The sequence below is a fragment of the Thamnophis elegans genome, chromosome 2, assembly GCF_009769535.1.
Source record: "Thamnophis elegans isolate rThaEle1 chromosome 2, rThaEle1.pri, whole genome shotgun sequence".
In the NCBI taxonomy this organism is placed as follows: Eukaryota; Metazoa; Chordata; class Lepidosauria; order Squamata; family Colubridae; genus Thamnophis; species Thamnophis elegans.
This window is the reverse complement of record NC_045542.1, coordinates 21,643,061-21,665,498: the sequence shown is the minus strand read 5'-3', so window position 1 is coordinate 21,665,498 and position 22,438 is coordinate 21,643,061. Positions and strand designations below refer to the sequence as shown.

At 36.5% G+C, this 22,438-nt stretch overlaps 1 protein-coding gene across 6 annotated transcripts in view; it reads right to left on the bottom strand.

The window, feature by feature from the left end:
• The window catches only part of VDR (vitamin D receptor), a 92,692-nt gene that overhangs the window by 50,100 nt on the left and 20,154 nt on the right, over positions 1-22,438 (bottom strand). For 5 of the 6 annotated variants that reach the window (XM_032209386.1, XM_032209387.1, XM_032209388.1 and 2 more), the window contains one exon: positions 4,437-4,508. The exons of the other annotated variant lie outside the window; for it this stretch is intronic. In XM_032209386.1, the coding sequence (XP_032065277.1) occupies positions 4,437-4,500 (64 nt within the window). In that variant the 5' untranslated portion in view covers positions 4,501-4,508. The remainder of the gene's footprint in view (positions 1-4,436; positions 4,509-22,438) is intronic. 6 annotated transcript variants of the gene reach the window in all.

Genomic DNA, 22,438 nt, shown 5'->3' with positions numbered 1-22,438 from the left:
ATTTGGGGGAAGGGGGTGTTTCAAAAAAGAGTAAAAATAATTTCTTTTGCATACTGTGAGAGTTCACATTAAAAAGGAAACAAAATAGCAAAGAAAGGGAATTGTCTTCTAATTCTCACTTTACAGGGAGGAGAACTACATATATGCTTCTCTTATTAATCTTCATATCATACATTGTATGACAGTAACAAGTAACCAACAGTTTATTCCTTCAAATAATTCCTGTTGGACTAGAAGACCTCCAAGGTCCCTTCAAATTCTGTTATTCTATGCTATGTTCTTTTATAATCTCACTAGAAGTAGAATATTCTCAAAGAATGTTAAAAATTGAAAGCCAAGAATTCAGAGGTTAGTTATTGAAAATCTCTTATGGTCTGCTTCTATGTAAAAAATAATTGAAGCTGTTCTGCAACACGTACATAACATGTGCATGTATGAACTCAGCTTAAAAAAAGGTCTGAAATTGAAGCGATTGGCTTCAAACAACAGGTATTAGGGGCAGATCGATATATTAATTACCTTGCAATTCTCTATGTTAAGAGCAGATGAAATTCCCTGTGTCCATACTTATTTATTTTTGCAGCTTATGCCTTCATATGTTATTTTCTCTTAATTCTGGTATTGAGGCTCATGGGTGGAAAATATGTTTTTCAAAGAGACTGAGAAACTGGTTTAATGTATTTTGATCTAAATAGCCTGCGTTTTAGAACATGATGAGAAGAGACGTTTTTTAAGAAAGGATTTGCCCTTTTACCTGTACTTCGGGCCAAAGAGAAGAAGTTAGTTTTACTTTTCATTTTCCTCAAAGCTATATAAAATGGGTTGGGAAAAGCGCACTCTCTATTCTCATTCTTTTCTTGCTAGCCCTCTCTTACTTTCTCATTGCCACTTCAGGGTAGCTAATTTATTTGAAATAGATGCTTATTTAGATTTGTTTAAAAATAAAAAGAGGTTGCTGCACAAATTTCTCTTTTTCATTTATTGGAAACTCTGACCTTTAAGTGTGGGAAGCACTGGCTGTCCAAATAGAAAGTGTTCTCATTAGTGATTACTATTAACTGCATGTTTAAATTTGTACTAACCAGTTACGAGTTGTTACTCTTTGTCATTACCAATTAAAATCTCATGTACACCAGAAATAACATTCAGACAAGCAATTAATGTATGTCATATTGCTTTTCATGAATGAAAATCTCATAATGTTTTGCTCACAGAAAGATCAAGAAGGGGATCTTCTGGAAATTTGCTTTTATTACTGCCTACATTATATTCAGCACAAAGGTGGAACTGTCATTTGGAACATTAGTTTATTAACTGGATAAAATGATTTAAGAGAGCAATGTCACTATTTAAAATCTCTTATTTTAATGAAAGATAAGCATTTAAGTTTAAATGTCATTTGGCCTGGCTATAAAACACTTAGAAAGTTGAAGAGCCTGAAATATTTTCTCATGTACCAAAACAGTTCCTACCAATGTTACCTCTCTGGAAACCATTATTATCAACTGAAATCTTAGTTTATAACTTAGGATGGAGAAGTTAGCTTTATTTATTTAGTTATCAAATTTATATGGCCATCCATCACACAAGTGACTCTGGGCGGCATACAACAAAACACACAAATACACATAGACATAGAAAAACACTCAGACGAAACAGAGCCCCCTCAAGATCTCACAGGTTCCCTGAGACCTCCAAGCCTGATGACAAAGCCAGGTCCTGAGGAATTTCCTGAATTGAGCTGACCTCACTTTGGGGTCAGAGAAATGTTCCATAAGGTGGGCACCATAGCAGAGAAGGCTGCTTCCTTGACCTCCAAAGCGTAGCTTCCTGATAGACAACACTTTTGCTAGAGTTCAGCTGAAGCCTGTAGTTTCCCATCTAGACCCCCACAGCTTTCAGATACTAAGATAAGTTTTCCACAGCACCCCTTAATTTGCCAGAGACAGAGATGTATAATTGGGTGTTATCTGCCTATTGATAATATCTTAACCCCATGGTAAAGGATAAGCTCACCCAGTTGCCTCATGTACATGTTGAAAAGGAGCAGAGAGAGCATTGAAATCTGTGGCACCCCACACAGTATGGGCCAGGTCAGGGGCAGAATCCCCCCCCCGCCCTCCAATCATCATTCATTAGAATGAATCTTGGAGAAAGGAAGTGAACTAGCAGAAAATAGTGGTGCCCATCCTCAATCCCCTGAACTAATCTGGAAAGATACCATAGTTGATGATATTGAAAGCTGCAGAGAAGTCAACTCAGTGTCAGGCCTGCAGCGGTTCCTTTAAGAATCTTTGGCCTGCCACACTCTTATTAAGGGGGGGGAGATTTAGCAAGGGGTAGAATGTGTTGTTTTCAAAATAAAAAATTCCTTCTTAGAAGCTCAAGGTCATCTTTTGTCTCCCAAACCTTTACACCTGACCGGAAGCAGTTAGGCGTAGACGCCAGCGTGGAAGAAGAAGATTGGACCATGTGATGGACTGTGGGTGTGGGGACAAGATCATGAACTTTTAACTGGGTGGGATTCTGATGTAACTTCCAGAGTTGGAATCCCACAGCACGATGCCAACATGCCTGTCTTATTAAATTAGAACTTAAGCATAGTTTTGCCTTCGACTCTGATTTAATTCTGCATGATAATTGGAACGCTGACACTCAAGCAAGGAGTAGTGCACAACCCCCATCCCGCTCTACCAGAGATCATCTAAAAGCATGACCAATGCTGTTTCTGACCAAACCCAGGTTCATTCAAGGTCCTCTGAAGCTGCAAACATCTCCCAGCTATCTTCCCTAGAGGTGTGGTAAGATGCTCTTAATATTTAATATTTTAGTAACTCAGACTTGATTGATTTTTTCTTAATATTGAAACTGAGCAGAGAATAATATCTATGAAAAGAATATACACAGAGACTGAGGGGACAGGTGGTTCAACATGTTTGTAAAGAACTTGAACAGAGCCATGGAAGACTGTTAGTCAAATTAAGAATAACTGATTCTCTACAACATTGGAAAAATTATTAATTTAATAAAATTAATCATTTCAGCTGATATCAGCCAGCCCAATGTTCAAGTTTTCAATACACTAAGCATTAGTGCAATGCTAGAATCATTATTCAACATTGTTCTGTACAGCAAGGTTTATAGCATGCAGCCCTGGAAAGCTAGCAATGTGGCCCCACAACATTGTAAACTTTTAACATTTGATTTATATCAACTATTTTATATGTGGCCCAAGACAATTCTTCTTCATTCAATGTGGCCCACAGCAAGCCAAAAGGCTGGTCACCCATGTTTTACAGCTTATTCTAGCTCAAGGGCTCAGATTATCTTTGTTAGCCTGGCATACCACCCATCTGTTGGGATTAGAGAATTCTAAATCAGGAGAGCTGAAGGCAGCCACTTTACTACATATGCTGTAACCATTGCATTATTGCTGAAACCTTCAGGAACATATAGGCTCTTATTCAAAAGGAGAAGAGGTTAACTTCACCCTCCCTGCCACTGGTCTCCATGTGCAGAGTGACTCTGCAGTGGACAGCCTTCTGTTTTCATGGAAAGTCTTTGGTGCAAGTTAGGACCCGTGAAAATCCATGATGCTACATTATGATAGACTAAGGAATCCTCTGCTGAAAACTATCCTTTGTGTGGAGGAAAAACCATCATAGTTGTGGTTCATTATCTCTCCTTAGATGAAAGACTGTCTTCTTTATCACATCAGAGGAGGGCATTCACTGAGAGAAAGAGAAATGATCAATAAGCATTTTCTGTGGATGAAGCTAGGCTTCGCAATCCTTGTCTTCATCAACCTCTCCATTCCCCCCATTTCCATGGTTGCATTCTATCAGTACACACATTAAAACTTTGTGTTCCACTGTAAATGTCATTAACAATATCCATTATGTGGACATATGTAGCAATAATGCTTCCTTAGTATTTCATAATAGAAAAAAATGTTTATTAAAACATTTTTGCTATTATAAGACAACAGATCAAGAAAGCAGAGAACCAGCTATTGTCTTCATTTTGCAAGTGAAAGACTGACATCATAAAATAAGAGAACATCTCTTATTAAGATGTTCATCTTAATATTGCTTGATGGGCTTATAGCAGAAGTGAGATCGGAAATTGCTGTCCTAATTCAGAATTGTATTTTTTTAATCACACAAGCACTTAAGTAATTTAAAAATTGGCACCCTTGTACTTTTAAAAAAAAGTTGGCCACAGCTGAGAGACAATCACATTTAATTCAAATCAGCCCTACATCAACCTCAAATTCCAATACCAAGGAAATACATGCAAGAAAACTGGATATTCAAACAGAATCAAAGAGCCTGGCATCATAATTTCAAATACATAATATTTTTTTTCTCTGGCAGAAATATTATTTTATTTTACTTCACAGGAACATTTTTGCAAAAAAAACTGAGGTACTTTACCAACATCCAGATTATCTGGGATACTGTGTTGATATAATTCCCACGGGCTCTGAAACTCTGACATGGATCCACCTGCAATCCAAAATTATTATTAAAAAATTAATTTCCAAGAATTATCAAGGGAGTGTTTAGTCTATCTTTTAACTCCAACCTTACTGACGTAAGCAACATACTTTAAAGAGTGAGGTGTGGCACTCAGCAAATAATTCACCACACCTAAACACCAGTCACAAAAAATAAGTTATCACTTCAGCACAGCTTCCTGTAACATCACCTCAGAAATGTGAGAGATAATGCCAGTTCCAGTCACTGTAGGGGGGACAACTGTGTAAATCTACAGCAGTTGAAGATCAGAAGGAATTTGGTAACACCTTTTCTAGCTGAAAATTTGTATTAAAAGACACGCTTTGGTCATTTGATGAAGTGAACTGAAGTTTACCAAAGTGTGTGCCATTTAATAAAACTTGTCAGCTGGAAAAAGTGCTACCAGATATTTTTTGAGCACCAGAAAGGAACATTTGAGAATTGTCAAAGATATTAAAAACTAGTTACATGAGGGGCCTTCAACACAGAGGATTTATTCTTTCCTAGAAGAAATACACAGTTAAACAGAAGGGAAATGACAATGTAACAAGAATAAAATTTCTTCATGGTTTATCTGACAAATATTTCTAAACGGGATTGTAAAAATAGCATAGTTGTTTTCTAGGGGTAGCACTTACAGATTTCATTTATCATAGCCAACTCATTGTCCACAGGCTTATTTATCCAAAATGCTTAAACTGGCACTTAGGAATCTGAAGAATTGTTCAGGTTCATGAATTTTTACTGTTGATGGTTAAACTGGTTAGTCCACCACAGATAGAATAGTACAATAGTACAATCTGCACAACATAGACTTCGAAATGCCACTTTAAAAAATTGAACAATTACCCTTTTTGTAAATTATATTAATTGAAGTTATGGCTAATTGTTTGAAAAATGCATAAACTGATTTTTAATTTTCAATGTAGCTTTTAGAATTTAATTTTATCATTTAGCATAATACAATAACTGAGTACTGTACAGTAGAGTAGCTAAGCACACTACAAATCCATCCTGGGGTTGCTATCATTGTACATTGTACGGATCATTGGACATTGTATGGATTAGACATGATCCATACAGTCCACTGAAGGCGGATTTGACAAGCAAAGAAGATGAATACAACTACTTCATGTTATTATACCATACATATATTGATGAGTATGACTCATCATTCTTCTCAAGAATTAGACTGATCTTTTGTAAGCATATCATACACAGAAAAATAAAAATCCTCCTATCTTTGTGCATATTTTGTGAAAGGTTATATTACTGTTTCTGCTTCTTTGCAGCATCGGCTCCCACTCGCAGCACTTTTCCAAATTCACAAAACCCCAGTCTCCTACTTTTGGAATTAAACCTTTTGGTTACTGGATAATTTCAAATTACCAACTAATTATAAAATATGAAAGTAGCCCTCCGGTTTCACAAGAGCAGTGACTTCTTAGATACCACCAGATGTATCTAAATTCAGTGCCAAGGTTGGCCCTTGAGTAGATTAGCATTTTGAAATGGTGAATCACACTGATTCACTGGGTATAAGATAACTAAATTTAAGGTTAGGTTTTGCAAATTCCAGATGTTTATTTTAGCAGGAATATACAATCCAGAAATTAAATTAGTTAAGATGATCACAAGTCACTTCTATCTGTGAATGAGATTCAAAGAGGAATATAACAGAATGGTATAGGCAGGAAACCCTATACCATTCTAGACAAATGTCTATCCAACATCTTCTTAAAGATTTCCAGTGTTGGGGCATTCACAACTTCTGGAGGCAAGCTGTTCCACTGATTAATTGTTCTAACTTTCAGGAAACTTCCCCTCAGTTCTAAGTTGCTCTTTTGCTAACTGAATAAACAACACATAACCATTCTTGGAATGCCTCTGTCTGGCATTTGGTTTTTAACAATGAAACTGTGGTTTAAATAGTTACAAATAAATAAATAAGCTAGTATAGTGTAAGTGTTTAAGATTTTGGGCTAGGATCAGGAAGAGAGCAGAGTTCTAGTCCATACTAAGCCATAAAAGCTCACTGTAGGACATAATCAGGGGTGGGTAGCTACAGGTTTGGCCAGGTTCAGGAGAACCCATAGCTAATGTTATGGCTAGTTCAGAGAACCTCCAAATCCCACCCCTGGCTGGCCCCGCCCACCCCTCCTCTCCCAGGAGTCTCCACGCGGCCCATTTTGGATGTGAGGTAACTGAAGGGTCCACACAAAGGCTTGGGGAGGGGAAAAAAATGGGCCTCCTGGAAGGCCTCCGGAGCCTGGGGAAGCAATAGCAATAGCAGTTAGACTTATATACCGCTTCATAGGGCTTTCAGCCCTCTCTAAGCGGTTTACAGAGTCAGCATATTGCCCCCAACAACAATCCGGGTCCTCATTTTACCCACCTCGGAAGGATGGAAGGCTGAGTCAACCCTGAGCCGGTAAGATTTGAACAGCCGAACTGCAGAACTGCAGTCAGCTGAAGTAGCCTGCAGTGCTGCATTTAACCACTGCGCCACTGCGTCCCCTCACCACCCTGGTACAGGAGGCTGACTAGGCCATGTCCACACCTACCCAGCAGAGAACCCGTTGCTGAAATTTTTGAAGCCCATCCCTGGACATAATCACCCCAACTTATCACACAGGAAATAACAGACACTGAAATGTTTGTTGGATAATTTTCTGGTGAAAGACTACTACAGCTTTTTATTAAATGTATAGATTCATGTATATATTAAATGTATAAATAGATGCATATATTTTTCTGAACACGAAAATACTCATTTTCTGATTATCACATTATTATCCCCCCTTCCCTATAGTTTTTCATAAGATTTAAATTGGGCGCTTAGTTTATATTAATAAAAATACAAATAGATCTTTTTTCTTTAAAAATAATAATAGGAAGCATTCTATTTAAATACTTACACAAATTACCCAACACACATTTTAGAGTATGTCTTATTTTCTGATATTATGAAGCACTTAATGATGATCCTACAGGTTTTTAAAACTAATTTTAAAATTATAAGCGAAATCATTTTATGGTTCAGATGTAATCATTAACTTTAAACTGATCCCTGAATTGAAGATAGCACATTGGAGTCATAGAATAAAAAATGAATCTTGCATACATAAGTCAAAGTAATAAGCTTGCCAAAATACATCCTACATACATCTCATGGATATACTCAAGAGACTATTGAATGTTACGTGAAATAACCAATGTAATAACTGTAATAAAATAAAGGAGTTATGTCACTATAAAGTTTAAAAAGAATATGACCACACAAAACATGCAGTATTTTACTGTCAAGGTTATCTTCTGAAATTGATAAAGATGTTCCAAACACCATCTGCAACTTAGATTTTCTGGGAGGAAAAGTACAAGCTGAAGGGAAGGCTTTCAGTAAATGCAATCAGAATTATCTTCTTCTTGTTTTCTGCCTTGTCAGAAAATTTTTGCAATGTCCCAAGTTTGGAACAAAGATGTCACAGGTAAATGTTTTACAAATTGCACAGAATTCAAAGAAAGTTCAACACTTCATTTGCAGATAGACGCAATTAAAAACAGAATCATTTCATGAAACGTAAATTTAGGACACAAATTGATTGTTTGGGGGGAACTAGAACTACTATAATTAAATTTAACCACACATTTCACTGAATCAAAGTGTCCTTCTGAACACCTAAATGGTCAAAGAATTTGACAGGGATAAACAACAGTATAGTCTTTCTGCTACTGCTGTTCTGCAACTCCAAGCATTTTAGGAAGTTCTGCCAATAGGAAATAATGCTGGGAGTTGTAGTTCAGCTGAGACACTTAGAATAGCAGAAGTTGTTGATGCCTAAAAGTGGGTTGGAAAATGAGCAAGAAGATCAGGTAATGGTACATATAGTTCTTTTTGACGTGTAGAGACAAGGCCTTTGTAGGTAAGGTTAATTTTCAATTGCATGATAATTATGAAAGCTAGAAGCCTTTTGGGTTTTTAAGTTCATTAGCATCAAATTAACTGGATAATTGTACACTTCTCTATGTTTGATTTTCTTAATCAGTTTCCAGACAATTTCTTTTTGTTATCTGTACACAACACCTTTAATCTGGCTCTTTAAAAACTTGAGCTATATCCATGACTATGCAAGGCTTAATAAACTCCAACAACTTTTATCAAAATAGTCCTGGCAAAAACATGATGGCTTTTCAGGTTTCCAAGCTGAAGATGCAGATTTTTATCAGTTCAGTTCAAACCTTTATTGTCAATGCACAACATGTGTACAATGAAATTGAACGAAGAAATAAAACCTACAACCCAGCGACCTACTCGTGAGTTTCGATGTCATATCCCTCTTCACCCAAGTGCCTATAAAAGAAGCCTTGACAGCTATCCAGAACAAACACAACCCCTGTAAACGCATCCTGGACCTGACCAACCACTGCCTAACCAACACATACTTCATCCATAATGGACAAAGATACAAAGAGAAAGAAGGAGCACCCATGGGATCACCCCTCAACTTATACATGGAACATTTTGAAATTAACGCCTTAGATAAATCTGAACACAAACCCAAACTCTGGCTTAGATATGTTGATGACACTTTCGTGATTTGGCCACACGGGAAAGAAAAACTGGACAACTTCCTCACACATCTCAACAGCCTACACCTCAAAATACAATTTACCATGGAAATAGAAGCAAACAACCAACTTCCCTTTCTGGATGTCCTAATCTACAAAAACCCCAATGGCTCCCTAGGCCACAACATCTACCAGAAAAAAAACCACACCAACCACTACTTAAAAGCACAATCCCATCACCACCCTGCACAGATCAACTCTGTAGCCAAGACTCTCATCTCCAGAACCAAACACCTAGCTGACAAAGCCCACCTGAAAACTGAATTACACATTCTCACAAACGTATTAATCTCCAACAGATTCCAAAGAAAAACTATTACCAACCTAATCCAAAGGGAGACTCCCCCCAAAAAACCGAGACACAGAACAGGACAACAGCATCGCCCCCCTCCCTTATATCAAAGGCACCACAGATAAAATCAGCAAAATTCTCCACAAACACAATATCAAGACAGCCTTCAACACTGACCAAAAAATAGCCAACATCTTAAGAAACTCCAAAGACAAAATCCAGCTAGAAAACCAAGGAGTCTACGAAATACCATGCAAAATCTGCCCTGCAACATACATAGGACAAACGAACAGGAGAATAAATGCACGCATCGCAGAACACAAGAATGCAGTAAGAAAAAAAAGAACACAAGAACACAGTAAGAAAAAAAGAAAAAAACTTCCTCCCTTTTCCAGCACCTTAAAGCTCTAGGACATGAAATTAATTTTGAAGGAACCAGGTTAATCTCCAAAACAGAACACTTCAACAAGAGAATAATTATGGAAGCTATCGAAATAGAGAAACACCCCCACAACATAAATAAACATGATGATATCACCCGCCTACCAGACATCTGGAAACCAGTCCTAGTCAACAAACGGGCCCCACCCACGACCCAGGCCGTTACAACACGAAACAATGGACACACAGCCAGCACCAATCAGCACTAATCTACCAATCATGATACACAACCAATCATTCCACTTACTGAAAAAAGCCAGCACTTATATATATATATATATACACACACACACACACACACACATTACACTGGCACTGTTAGTCTATCACATTAAGCCTGATTGTGTTGTTACGTTGCATTTAAAAGTCTGGCTTGTCTATTTGTTCGGCTGGCTATGTTTCTTTATCTCCTGCCTGATGGTAGGAGAATAAAGAAATGCTGTCCAGGGTGTGAATCATCCCTAAGAATTTTCCTCACTCTGCTGAGACAGCGGGACCTAGCAATTTCATCCAGTGGGGTTAGGGGGCAGCCCATGATTTTTTGTGCTGTGCTCATCACCCTGTGTAATGCCTTCCTGTCCACAGCTGTTAAGCCAGCATACTATATCATGACAATCAATAGGAATGTTTATGGAGAACCTTTTTTAAGTCATTAAAGCAGCTGCATGATTTGCAAAGCGTCCACAGCTGTTTCAGAAACAGCATTCCCCCCCCCCCCCAAACTTCCCAGCCAATTATACAGATCCGGGCTTTCCAGGTGGTCTTCTATTCAATTAGTAAACAAGTCTGACTCTTGAGTTTTGGGGATCAGCAAAGTATGAGTACCTGTTGCCACTACCTAGATAGGCAAGCAGCCCTGGTGGCACAGTGGTTAACATGCAGAATTGCAGGCAATCTCTGCCCACATTCTGGAGTTCAATCTTAATGGGGCTCAAGGTTGACTCAGCCTTCCATCAGGTTTGTAAAATGAGGACCCAAATTATTGGGGGCAATATTAAAAATAAAGCTTACACTGTAAACCACTCAGAGACTGCTTTAAAGTGCTATGGGATGGTATATAAGTCTAAATGCTATTGCTATCGCTATTGGTGGAAGAGAACAGCTGACAGCAAATTGGAACTCCTGAATTACTATTTGCTTAAAGCTGGATCCTGATATCCATCACAAACTTACATTTGTTATAATCTATCAACTATGATGAGTACAATCTATAGCATGATTTTGGAGGCTTTAACAGATCATGGCATAAATGTCATGAACAGTACCAAGAAAGAACAGTGTATCATGTTGCACACTAAATTACAGCTGATTTGTTTTCACTGAACAATATAGTGTGTGGAAGAAGAGACAAGAGAATGCTAGTTGACAGACATATGTGGATTTGCTAAAACTTTACCTCACTAAAACATATCAGACTCAATAGTAGTAGCTGTGAAAGACTGAATTATTTGGAGAAGATTTTGAGAAGACTCTCTGCACCCTGTACAGGACCATAAAAACAAGGACAAATAGGCTGAAAAACAGCTTCTATCCCAGAGCAGTAACTATATTGAACTCTACTGTATAGTGTAAAATTAATGCAGTATCAGGGGTTTTCAATCCAATTGTATAGAATGTGAACGATGTGTGTTTGTTGTATTTTTTATAGTTTTCCTATGTATGATGTACACCGAAGATGACATTTAATTCTGTTGTACGAAGTACAATGACAATAAAGTAAACTAAACTAAGATTTCATCATTTTCTTCTCTATTTTTCCAATTAAAAGTAACGCATTTATGTATCTTGCAAATCTACACTGGTTTGAAACTGGCAAAAAAACCTATTATTTATTTAAAATGCCTTACGTGCTGTAAGTTTCTTCTCTGCAAATGCATCTGAAAAGACCTCAAAGATAATCCCTATTGGCTCATTAATTTGATGTATGACAAGAATGCCTATGATGCCAAGATTTTTGGGCAAAGAACTTTGGAATTACTTCAGACATACTTTTTGTCATTATTACTGATTTCCCATAATGTGTGTTATCCTTTGCTTTACTATAGCTTCACGCTGATGGTAGTGGAAAATTAGCAATTGGAAGCCAGGATTAAGAATATTCAAATCTTGGAAGAGTGCAAAAAGCTTAATCTACTACATAAATTAACGAGAGAGATATCTAAGCTATATCAGGGCAGGCAGGCAGGCAGGCAGGCAGGCAGGCATCATTTTCATAAGCCAAGAAACAATTGGAAAGGATTTAGACCATGGGTGTCAAACTCGATCATGTCACATGACGTATCATGAAATTTTTGCCTTTGCGGAGCTGGGGTGGGCGTGGCCTGTGTGTGATGCATCCAGCCCACGGACCATCAATTTGACACCCTGGTTTAGATCATCCATTTCATTATTTGAAGGTACAAGTCTTCTCAACAAACTTCACCTGGAAAAGAAAGTTGGAAACCAGGCAAAAGTTGTCTGGATCTAAACAACTTTGCTTCAAGCCTTCCATGTGATGCCATCAAGGTTCTCATATTGAGTTGGATTCTGTGAGGGTCTTGATCAGGAAGGACAGACTTCATCTCAACCATAATAAAATCTAGGGGGTGTAGTTTTAGTCCCCAACTCTGATGTAAAAAAAAATCCACCATTAACTCTGAATTGGGTAGCACTTCCCTTGATAGATTTGGTGTGCAACTTCAAGATCTTCTTGAACTCATAGCTCCTGCTCAAGAAGCCACCATCAAAGGGCCCTTTGCACCTGATATCTCTATTCTTGTTTTGAAAGGTTCTGCTTTTGCTTCAATCACTCACAAGTCATTACTCAGTTGGACTATTACAATGCACTTTAGATAAGGCTGCTTTTGACAAGCATTCAGGACCTACAGTTGATCCAGTGTGTATAGTTCACTTATTCTTAAACTGGTGTGTTTTGTGGTTTGTTTGTTTTTTAAAAGCTTTATCTAGAATTATCAGTTGCTTAGATTTCTTAAAAGGGGCAGCTATATAAATGTGATAAATAAAATAAAACTTGTTAGCTATTTCACTATTCTGGCTGCCCTATTTCAGAAGATCTCTTTAAAAGGTTTAGAAGACCTCCATTATGTTGACTACAGCTTTCAAAAAACTCGACATCTTCACAATATACAATAGACTGAAGTCCTGAGGAACAGCAGGAGAAGTTGTCTCACCCACCTTTTACTCACAGAGTAGGATAAAACATTGGGTGAATAGGCCCTTAATATTGTTTCTTAGCATTCACAATGTATCACATAATTTTCTTGATAATTCCTACAGCAAAACTATAATAAGGCTAGAATTAATCTACCTTTATTACAGGACGCACGCTATGTCTGCAAGAGATACTAATTTGATGAAAGATTAAGTGAAGGAAGCTTTGAGAACTGGGAAATTCCCAAATTACAGTCTACGCCAAGCTATGAGGCAATCCTGCTTTTATTACCTGTAACCTGCATAATTCTTAGCTAAGAAACAAAGCTACATTTACTCAATTTTTCCATGATAGTGGACTCCTCTCAGCTAAACCCAGATATTGTGGTCTTTGGTTTACTGCTGCAGTTGATGAGCAGCAGAGCATGGTGGAATTTTGAGTTTCATCTGCATAATCATCAAACTGAGTGTGGATCCTTTGATGAAGGAATGATTATATATGATACGACTTGTATTATGTCAAAATTCAGAAATATAATTAGTGCCTTTTGATCAATTTCAAAGAAATTTACCTTTATCTGCTGAAGGAATATATCCCAGAAATCAGGTTTTCCATTTTCTTTGATCAAAGAAAAATGTGATTTTGCTTTGCTAATCATTTTTACATTCAGTTGATAACAGAATGCTTTAAACTGTGAGAAAAAATATATTTATTTTTAACAATGTCCAACCTGATGCTTAACCACTATGACAAACAGGCTCTCATTCCTGCTATATATAACTTCAAAAAGAGAGAGTCTTGTTCTCTTTAATATAACTTCCTACCAATCTTTCATAGAGTGTCATGGTGTCAAATATATAAGCAATTTTCTCTGGGCAGGGGAATATTGTATGTGTGTCACAATTTTCTCCCCTGACCTGCTCAAGGGCAAGAAGGGTGATGATGTTACTGAAAAGGATAAAGCTTCATTTCTGGATGCACCTAAAGATGGAATGAGAAGCCATACTTTCTTTCTCTAATAATCCAGAGATAATTAAGGAAATTCTTATTGAATTATGTTGTGCAATTGCCAATTGCAATTTGAAATAATACCAGAATACAAAAAAAGAAACATGGCATTAAGAAGAAATTATTGCTTCTTAATGGAAAACAGTTGTTAAAAATAGTTGTTAAAAAGAACAACTGGAATATCCAAGACTTTTAATTTTTTTTATATTTCAGTGTCCACAATGCTATCTCTACATGTAAAAGAGGGAGAGAGGGAGGGGGAGATCCATGCATTTTTCTTGGTATTATGTAATAGGAGGATTTTACCTATTTCTTATCAAGAATAGGTGGGAAATACCTTTTTTGTTTGTGATACATTGATATAAGCCAAAACCAAAACTCAAATATTTTAATAAATCACTTAAGACAAAGAAGCTTATTTTCACAGAGTACGTAATAAAAAGCAATAAGACTTTCCCAAATAATTTTGCAGACAGTAAAGAAAATTGGAAGAGTTTGATCCCCACAAGCCAGACCACTGTATGGTGTCTTCGTAGTTCCCAAATTAGACTTGTTTTGCATACGTTCCCCATGAAGGCAGATGATGTCATGACAAAAGAGCAAACAGGCTACCCCCCCCAATATGTACAGAAAACATAGAATGGACTTGTCCTATTTTAAGTCACTACTAAATCCCTCTGACCTTACTTCTACCAAAATAGTTACAGTGGTTTCTTGGTTGATATAACTAGTGACCACCTTCCTACCGTAGATAAAAATTATGCTGCATTTTGCTATTATCTCTGAGACAAGATATATGAACGTGTAAAGAATGCTATTGCAAAAGCTAACCTGAGAGAAGGAAATGTCGATCTTTGTATCTAATTTATTTCTATATCTACATCCAATTTATATCCATATCCGTATCTATAGGGGGGTTCTTGACAGAAATATTTATTCCCTTGTATGGTAAATCTGCAACAACTATTGGAGATTCATATGGATCCATCAAAAAGACTTCTCTTGTAGAGTCCAACACTACTTAAGCAAACCAAGTTTTTAGAATATGAAATAAAGTTGAAAAGGACACCTTGGCAAACATTAAGAAAGCAAATTCAATCTTCCTCAAAGCTTTCAGATTTATTTTGTAAAGATAATATCCCAAGATGGATTCCTTAGAAGAGAAAACCCTCAGATACCTTCACAGAGAAATTCGTGGCTAAGAAATCAAAACTAACAGAGGAAAGATGGCTTATTTGTGGTTCAACTCTGTAGTCATATTGAACATTAGCAAAGACAGCTTTTTAGACTTGCAACCCTCAGTTAACAGGCTCAAAGAGCTCCAACTTCTGACTTTCCATCCAAAGCCCTAATTGCAATTATAAGCTTAAAGAGAGCACATGCACATATGTACAGTACATGGATAATACTAGCTCTGCACAACAGAAGGGAATAAATTCTGTGTCTGTATAAAATGATGATTACCAACACCTATACTAAGCAACTTGTTCTATGTAGTTTTTGTGCAGACTAACACGTGAGAAACAAAAAACAAATGTACACAAGACAGGGCAGAAATCCGAAGAGTCATAATGAAGAAATAGCTTTGTTAATATTGGCTTGAAAATACAGTATCTGTGGAACTGGACACATATAGAAGACTGTGATTATATTAAAGTTTTGCAAAAGGCATGTCATATGTCTGATATAGTCCTCCATCAGACTATATGAGTGCATAACTTCCTTGGAATTGCATGTTTCACCTTGCAGCTTTACTATGATTTGAACAATCCAGCAACTGTCAAATGGAGACTTTTTGAAACCTCTCATCATAGGTACAAAAAACTGAGCTCTGAAGTGCAGGATCAGGTAAGGAGAATCAGCACAGATCAGGCACAACTCACTAGCTATAGATGTTTAGCAGCGTATGTTTAGTAAATAGCAAGGTTAAAAAAATCCATATTTTTCTTTCACCTTTAATGAAGGCAAAAGGTGAATTTTCTCGGAGATACCTGAGTGACAGTGGAATTGTTAAAGAATATTTAAAGGAAAACCAACAATCATGTATTTCTAGTACTGAAGCCTCCCTGTGGTAGATGTTACCTATATGCATGGATTTTGTCTATATAAGTGGCTACCATAGCTCATCCTGGGAATCGGGCAACAGTTAGTGGTGATGTAAAAGGACAGTGAAAGATACTCACAAGGAAGGAATTCCTTTTGCAGCATCACTGTTATCAGGATGTACCTGAAATAAAAAGATTTTCTGACAGAAGGGGAAAATCAAGAACCAGAATGCTGATTATAAATAAATGTTTGAAAATATGACCGAATCTCTTTAATGCTCGATTCTGAGCCAATACTGATAAGCAGATATGGGATGGAAAGCATTTTGGAGAAAAAGATGCTAAATTGGGCAAAAAACCTGATACCTAAATCCATTTGGGAATTTCTGGTTTACCATGAGTCCCAAATAGAGAAATTAATTCCTGGAACTAAGCCAGTATACAACAAACGGAGGATGGGTATAGCATTGATCAGATAGATGACAGCAACATGAATTAACAACAACAACAACAACAACAAAAAGCAGGGTCTTCACTACCATTAATATTGAGGCTAAAAGATTTGAAAATATAATATGATTAGTACTATCACAACAGGAACAGGCATGACAGAGATGGGAACAGGCGCTTCATGTTACAGCTCTTTGCATGAATGATTAATTACCCTCTCATTGGTTGGCCTGCAAATCCATGCTAAAAAAAAGCTACAAATAGAGTGCAATGAAGACAGATGTCCAGATGTCCAACAAAAGGACCATGCAGGAGTAACTATATCTTTTATAAAGAATGTGGTTATGGTGCCGAGTGAACAAGACAGAACAGATCTTGGAATAGTATGTTCTGTTAAACCGACAGATCCAGCAATAGAAGCATACAGTGCCTTCTGTTCTAGCCTTAGTTCCAAAATATGTATAGTGCAAAGTAATTTCCTATTTTTAACCTGCTAACCTAGATAATGCTGTAAATATATACCCACACTGATGGACAGAAGTTGCCAATTCAAAAACTGTGATTGGGAAATGTACAAAGTTAATTAGTAACAGGTTATCACACTGAAAATATAGGGAAATAAAGAGTTATAAAAGAAAGATTTCCACTCTATTAACAACGAAGAAAATATCAATGCAAATTATATATTAATATTAATTAAATAGTACTCATTGCATACTTAGATAATTAATATCTTACAAATCTCAAGCTTGACCCTGTCATACACTATGCAGCAAGATTTCTATACTAGATTTATCACAGATCTTCAGTGACTGTCTTCTACAATAAAACACATTTCTAGGGCAAAGAAATAATGTTTGACAACAGAGATCTTCATGCCTTTCCCTCTGCTGTTTATTCCTCAACTCAGGCACTAGTTTGAATTTGCATGTCATTTTTATTGCCATTTTCCTCACTACAGTTGCTTTTCCACCCTTTTTTGCACGTGTTCCATCTTCTTTTTTCTTGTCAATGTTGCATCCACTTTGTCTTCCACTAAATACGCCTTGGATTGCATCCATCCAACACACATTTATTTGCAACCACAAATAAAAAAACTTGGCTTGGAACTGTTACACAAAACTACAGCTATAATTAACAGGGACTCAAAATACTTCTGATGATTTTATTACAAATGGACTTTATTTGAAAGCTAAACAAAAGGTTTTTCCTGAGGGTTTTGTGCAGGCAATGTGATGGCATATTGTGAGTTACAGTTCTCAGTTGGATGCTCCCTCCAAAACAGCTACCAGCAGCCAAAGTCTAAAGAATCAAAGCTGACAGCAAATGAACAAACTCTGAGTAACAGACTGGTAAATCCCTCTATTTACTCTCTATATAGGGCAGAGGTAGCAACTACACAAAGACCTGTAATACTATTTCTCCACTTGAAATCCAAAAGAACAATTGCTGTACAAAGATATGGATTTTCAGGAGAATATTAAAATATGCAAATCTATTTTCAGATTGAAATGTAACATAGATCATTATGCCTTATTTGACCTTTAATAGTTCCAGGTGTTAAAATATATGTAAATATTTTAGAACTCTAGGAAAAATGAGCTAGGAAAAAGAAGTAATTTGAATGGCAACAAAAGAATAAAATATTTGATTTCTAATCACTAAATGATTATTATTTATTTCTGCAAGCTACTTTTTGGGCCTCTCTGGAAAAGCAGTGCTTTTCCCTTGGCCAATATAATTTACATACTGAGTCATTACCATCTTATAACTCTGAGGAGTAGCTACACTATGTTAGCCTTCAATTGATACAGCTGAAAATAAACACAGGACAATTAAATTCAATAAAACATTTTATACCTCTTCAAAGTCCCAGCTGAATGGGCATATATGACCCAAGCTTCAGTCTATATAAGTATTAGAAAGCATATTTCCTGCAGATCACTGTAACTTGAGTGATAATCTATACATTTGACCAAAGAATCCTTTGGGGATTTCTCAGATTCAAGAGAAGCAGAAGAACTAGGATTCATTATTTTACATATATCTACAAATTAATGTAAAAACGGGGGTGGGGGAATATACTTTTGCATGCCGGTTAACAGCTGATGAGAGGCGATAAGGCACCTTTTCTCTGTGTGAAGGCAGAAATACACAAGTGACTTTTAATCTAATTCTGGTACTGTATTTTTTTCTTTTTTTCCAATTATACTAAATCTCATTTTTATTTGACAAATTCTAATAAATACATAAGTAAATACTTAACAGGTGCCATAGAAATAGAAAAATAGAAAAGAAATACAGTGAGATAATCTAGGCAAGGAATACCCAACAAAGAAGGTATTAGGAAGGTTATCAAAAGCTTAGATTAACAAAAAGTTCATCTCCTTTTGATTGCTTCTACAACTGGAATGAGCAATCTGAGATTCCCTCCAAATCTGTTTCTGGGAATTTTCCAAAGCCACTAAAATTGTACCACTGAATTTGGTGCAAATCACCTTTCTCAGGCAGGGAGGGTCTCTAGTTCTTTGTTTTAAATAAGCCCTTCAAGCACGTAAATTTAATGCACCTTGTCACAAAAAAGTAAGATAAAGATCAGCCTCCCACTGATATCACATGACATTTGTAAAAACCTTCAGGGGCAAAAACTAAAGTTTCTGATCCCTGGGAAAATGTTTCTGTTTCCACTCTATGTAATGGTAACAGATAAGTAACCCAAGAGAGACCATTCTTCAGAAATTAGCTAAATTTGAGCTGTAAGACCTATGCAGTAACATTCTGTAGCCACATAGCTATTGACACACTTTTTTTTGTAACTGTATCCCATAATTTGACCAATTAATCATCTTTATGATCCATTACTGACACTTTTGTAGATAGAAGTGATATGTGATGCCTATGTACTGAGTGCACCATCAGTAAACTGACTGATCAAAATACTTTTCCTTATATTGAAAATAATTTCAAGAACTGATACCATGCATGTCTGAACTGAGAATCCAGTGTATGTTAGGAGTCTGACACTACCCTCAATAGCCCTGATACTCCTACAGCAACAGTAGCCCAGCCTCCTTATTCCCATTCTTAATTATGTACTAGTCCACTCGCACTAATAATTTTACCTAGTTTGGGTAATGAAACATCTGTGAGAAAACAGCCAAGCTCAGAGAGCACCAAGGACCCCTCATTTCAACCCTGAGCGTCAAATATTCTCCTTTATTAATTCTACTGGGTGATAAAATGCCCCATTCCCTGGTTCATACCAAGGACCCCCCAGCACTAGAATTTTCTATGTAAGAAATCTTGCTTATAAGAATATCCAAGTGCATAAGAAATTCTGCTCCTATTCATGCCATAGAAATGGAGAACATTTGGGGATTAAAAAGATGAAACTGATTAATTTGCCCATAGTGGTTAAGGTACCAGGTTAGAGACCATGAGACTGTGAGTTCTAGTACTGCCTTAGGCATGAAAGCCAGCCATTTTCTCTCAGCCCTTTTCATATGGGTTGTTGTTGAAGGGAAACATAGGAAGAGAAAGAAGAATTAAATATGCCTTCAGTTATTTATACAAATAATAAAGGCAGAATAAAAAATATAGGACAGATGTGTCTTTTTTTTAACTTCCATAGGCTTCTGAACAAGGTAGAAGGTATAAAATAGTATAAAATGTTGAATGCACCCTTCAGTATCAATGCTCCCAAATTTCCAATTTACCTAAATCTTTTCCAAGTTACCTCCCAGTCTTTCAAGATTTTTTACCAGATCCAGTTGCCCTGAAAATTAATGAAACCAACACAGTTGCTGCTAAAGACCACCACAGTACTCCTCACATATTTAAACTCCTTAAATCCAAAATATGTAGGTAAGACTTTTAGGATCAGGAGGTCATTTGCAGAAGACCATTGTATACAGGAGTTTCTTTCTACTGATACACCACCATCAGTGATTGTATTCCGGACATTATTTTAATGAAGCTATGGCTTATATTATTGTTTATCAGGCATTATTTTTTGAGAAAATATTCCTCAACAGGATTTATGAAGAAAAAGACACCACCAAGTTCTTCTACTGATGACTCAATGGAACAAAAATGTTCTCAGCTCTTCTTGAATATAATATCACTCATTTTTCCAATATATAATCGAATGGTCCTAACTTGCTTTACATTTCCAAGTCTTTAATTCCCAACTACCTTTACAAGTGCTTCTGCCTACTTTAATATTCGGGGTTGGAATTTGTTCCCGAGACTGCAGCATAAATGTTGTATATGTTTTTGTATAATGTCACTTAATAAAGCATCACACAATCAAGGACTCCCCCACCCCCACCATAACAATGCATATTTCTACATGTAGCTGCAATTCTAATGTGCAATGGCATACAAAACGAAGATGACTAATGAATCCAAATTTAAAATGTAGCCCTGTTTATGCATATATTTAGAAAGTAAAAAAAGAACTAGCATAATAGAAGGCATACATTGATATTTTAGGGAGAAAAATACCGATTTCTATACAAGTGTGAACAAATAAGAAAGGAAAATAGTATTATCAGCTATTAAAATGAGGAAAAAATACATACATAATTAGAATACTAAAACATAATTAAGACTAATTTTGGAAGGAGTTAATAAGGCAATTGATTTAAAGCTTTCAAAGCCTACAATATCAACATTAAACTCTTTAAGTAATCACTTTACGTATCATGATTTTTTTCCCTTTTGCTAAAACAGGATAGGCCAGCACATGATGCATCTGGCCCACGGGCCACAAGTTTCACACCCCTGATCTAATGCACAGCTGATCTAATGCATAGTAAACCTTTGTTTTGACAACAAAACAAAGGTTTACCAAACACTTTGGGAATCAATACATGGCTTGCTTTTTTGAATAATTTACATAGACAAGTAGATAATTTCAATTTGTTGAAGATTTTTAGGCACTCCAAAGCAAAAAAAAAATATATTTATTTTATTTTATCCTGCCTTGGTTATGGAATTTTGATGAAGGGAATGAATTTCAAATCTTTGTCTTCCACTGGCAATATTTCTCCCAACCCTGTAAGAGCCGAACCTCATAAGGCAGGAACCAAGCCACGCCTGATAGAATTGTTATGTAAACATGAAACACATGTCTCTTGATTCTTGAAGCCAGAAAAATAACAATCAAAGGTCCTTTGATTTGGGGAGGGGGAGGGAGGAAAAGACCTAGGCTTGATTTCTAAGTAGGCAAATCTTCCACATATTTTTTTTGTATGTGCAATAAAATAACCCATTTAGCCTTGTGGAATCTACAAATCTGCTGCTGTAATCTAATTACAGTACTGACTATAGGGCTGAGTTTCTAAAGACCTCAGATTTACTGCCATGCCTAGTACATACTCTGACAATTTCTTTCTGTGTTATTATTATTTTCATAAATAAGGAAAAGACTGATAACATACCTTCCGAATACTAGTACAAAGAACTGTATCAGCATCTTGGAATCACATTATATTATATACTAGCAAGCAATTTCTAGATGGATTTTAAAAATGACATCAGTGCTTATACTTCCTTTAGTACCAATTTTGCTATATCCATACACCAAGACATGCTTTGGAAACCCAACTGTGAAATTCAACAACCTCATCCACTCTCTTGTATGGCTTTCCCCCTTCCAGTTTCTGATTAAGACTAGGGACTGGCAGGTTTTCAGTAGTTTGAAACTGGCAAGAAAAGAAGTATTATTTGTGAAGGTATACTCATCTTGCATTCATCACCAAGACTAGAACAGTCATTGTTTGCAACTGAATTGCTCTAATCAAATGGAAATAGAATGGAAGGCCAATATTGAAAGTAACTAATGGAAGCTAAATTGTTCAATATCCTTGCAGCTTAGCTCCCATTCCCCCATTTTGCC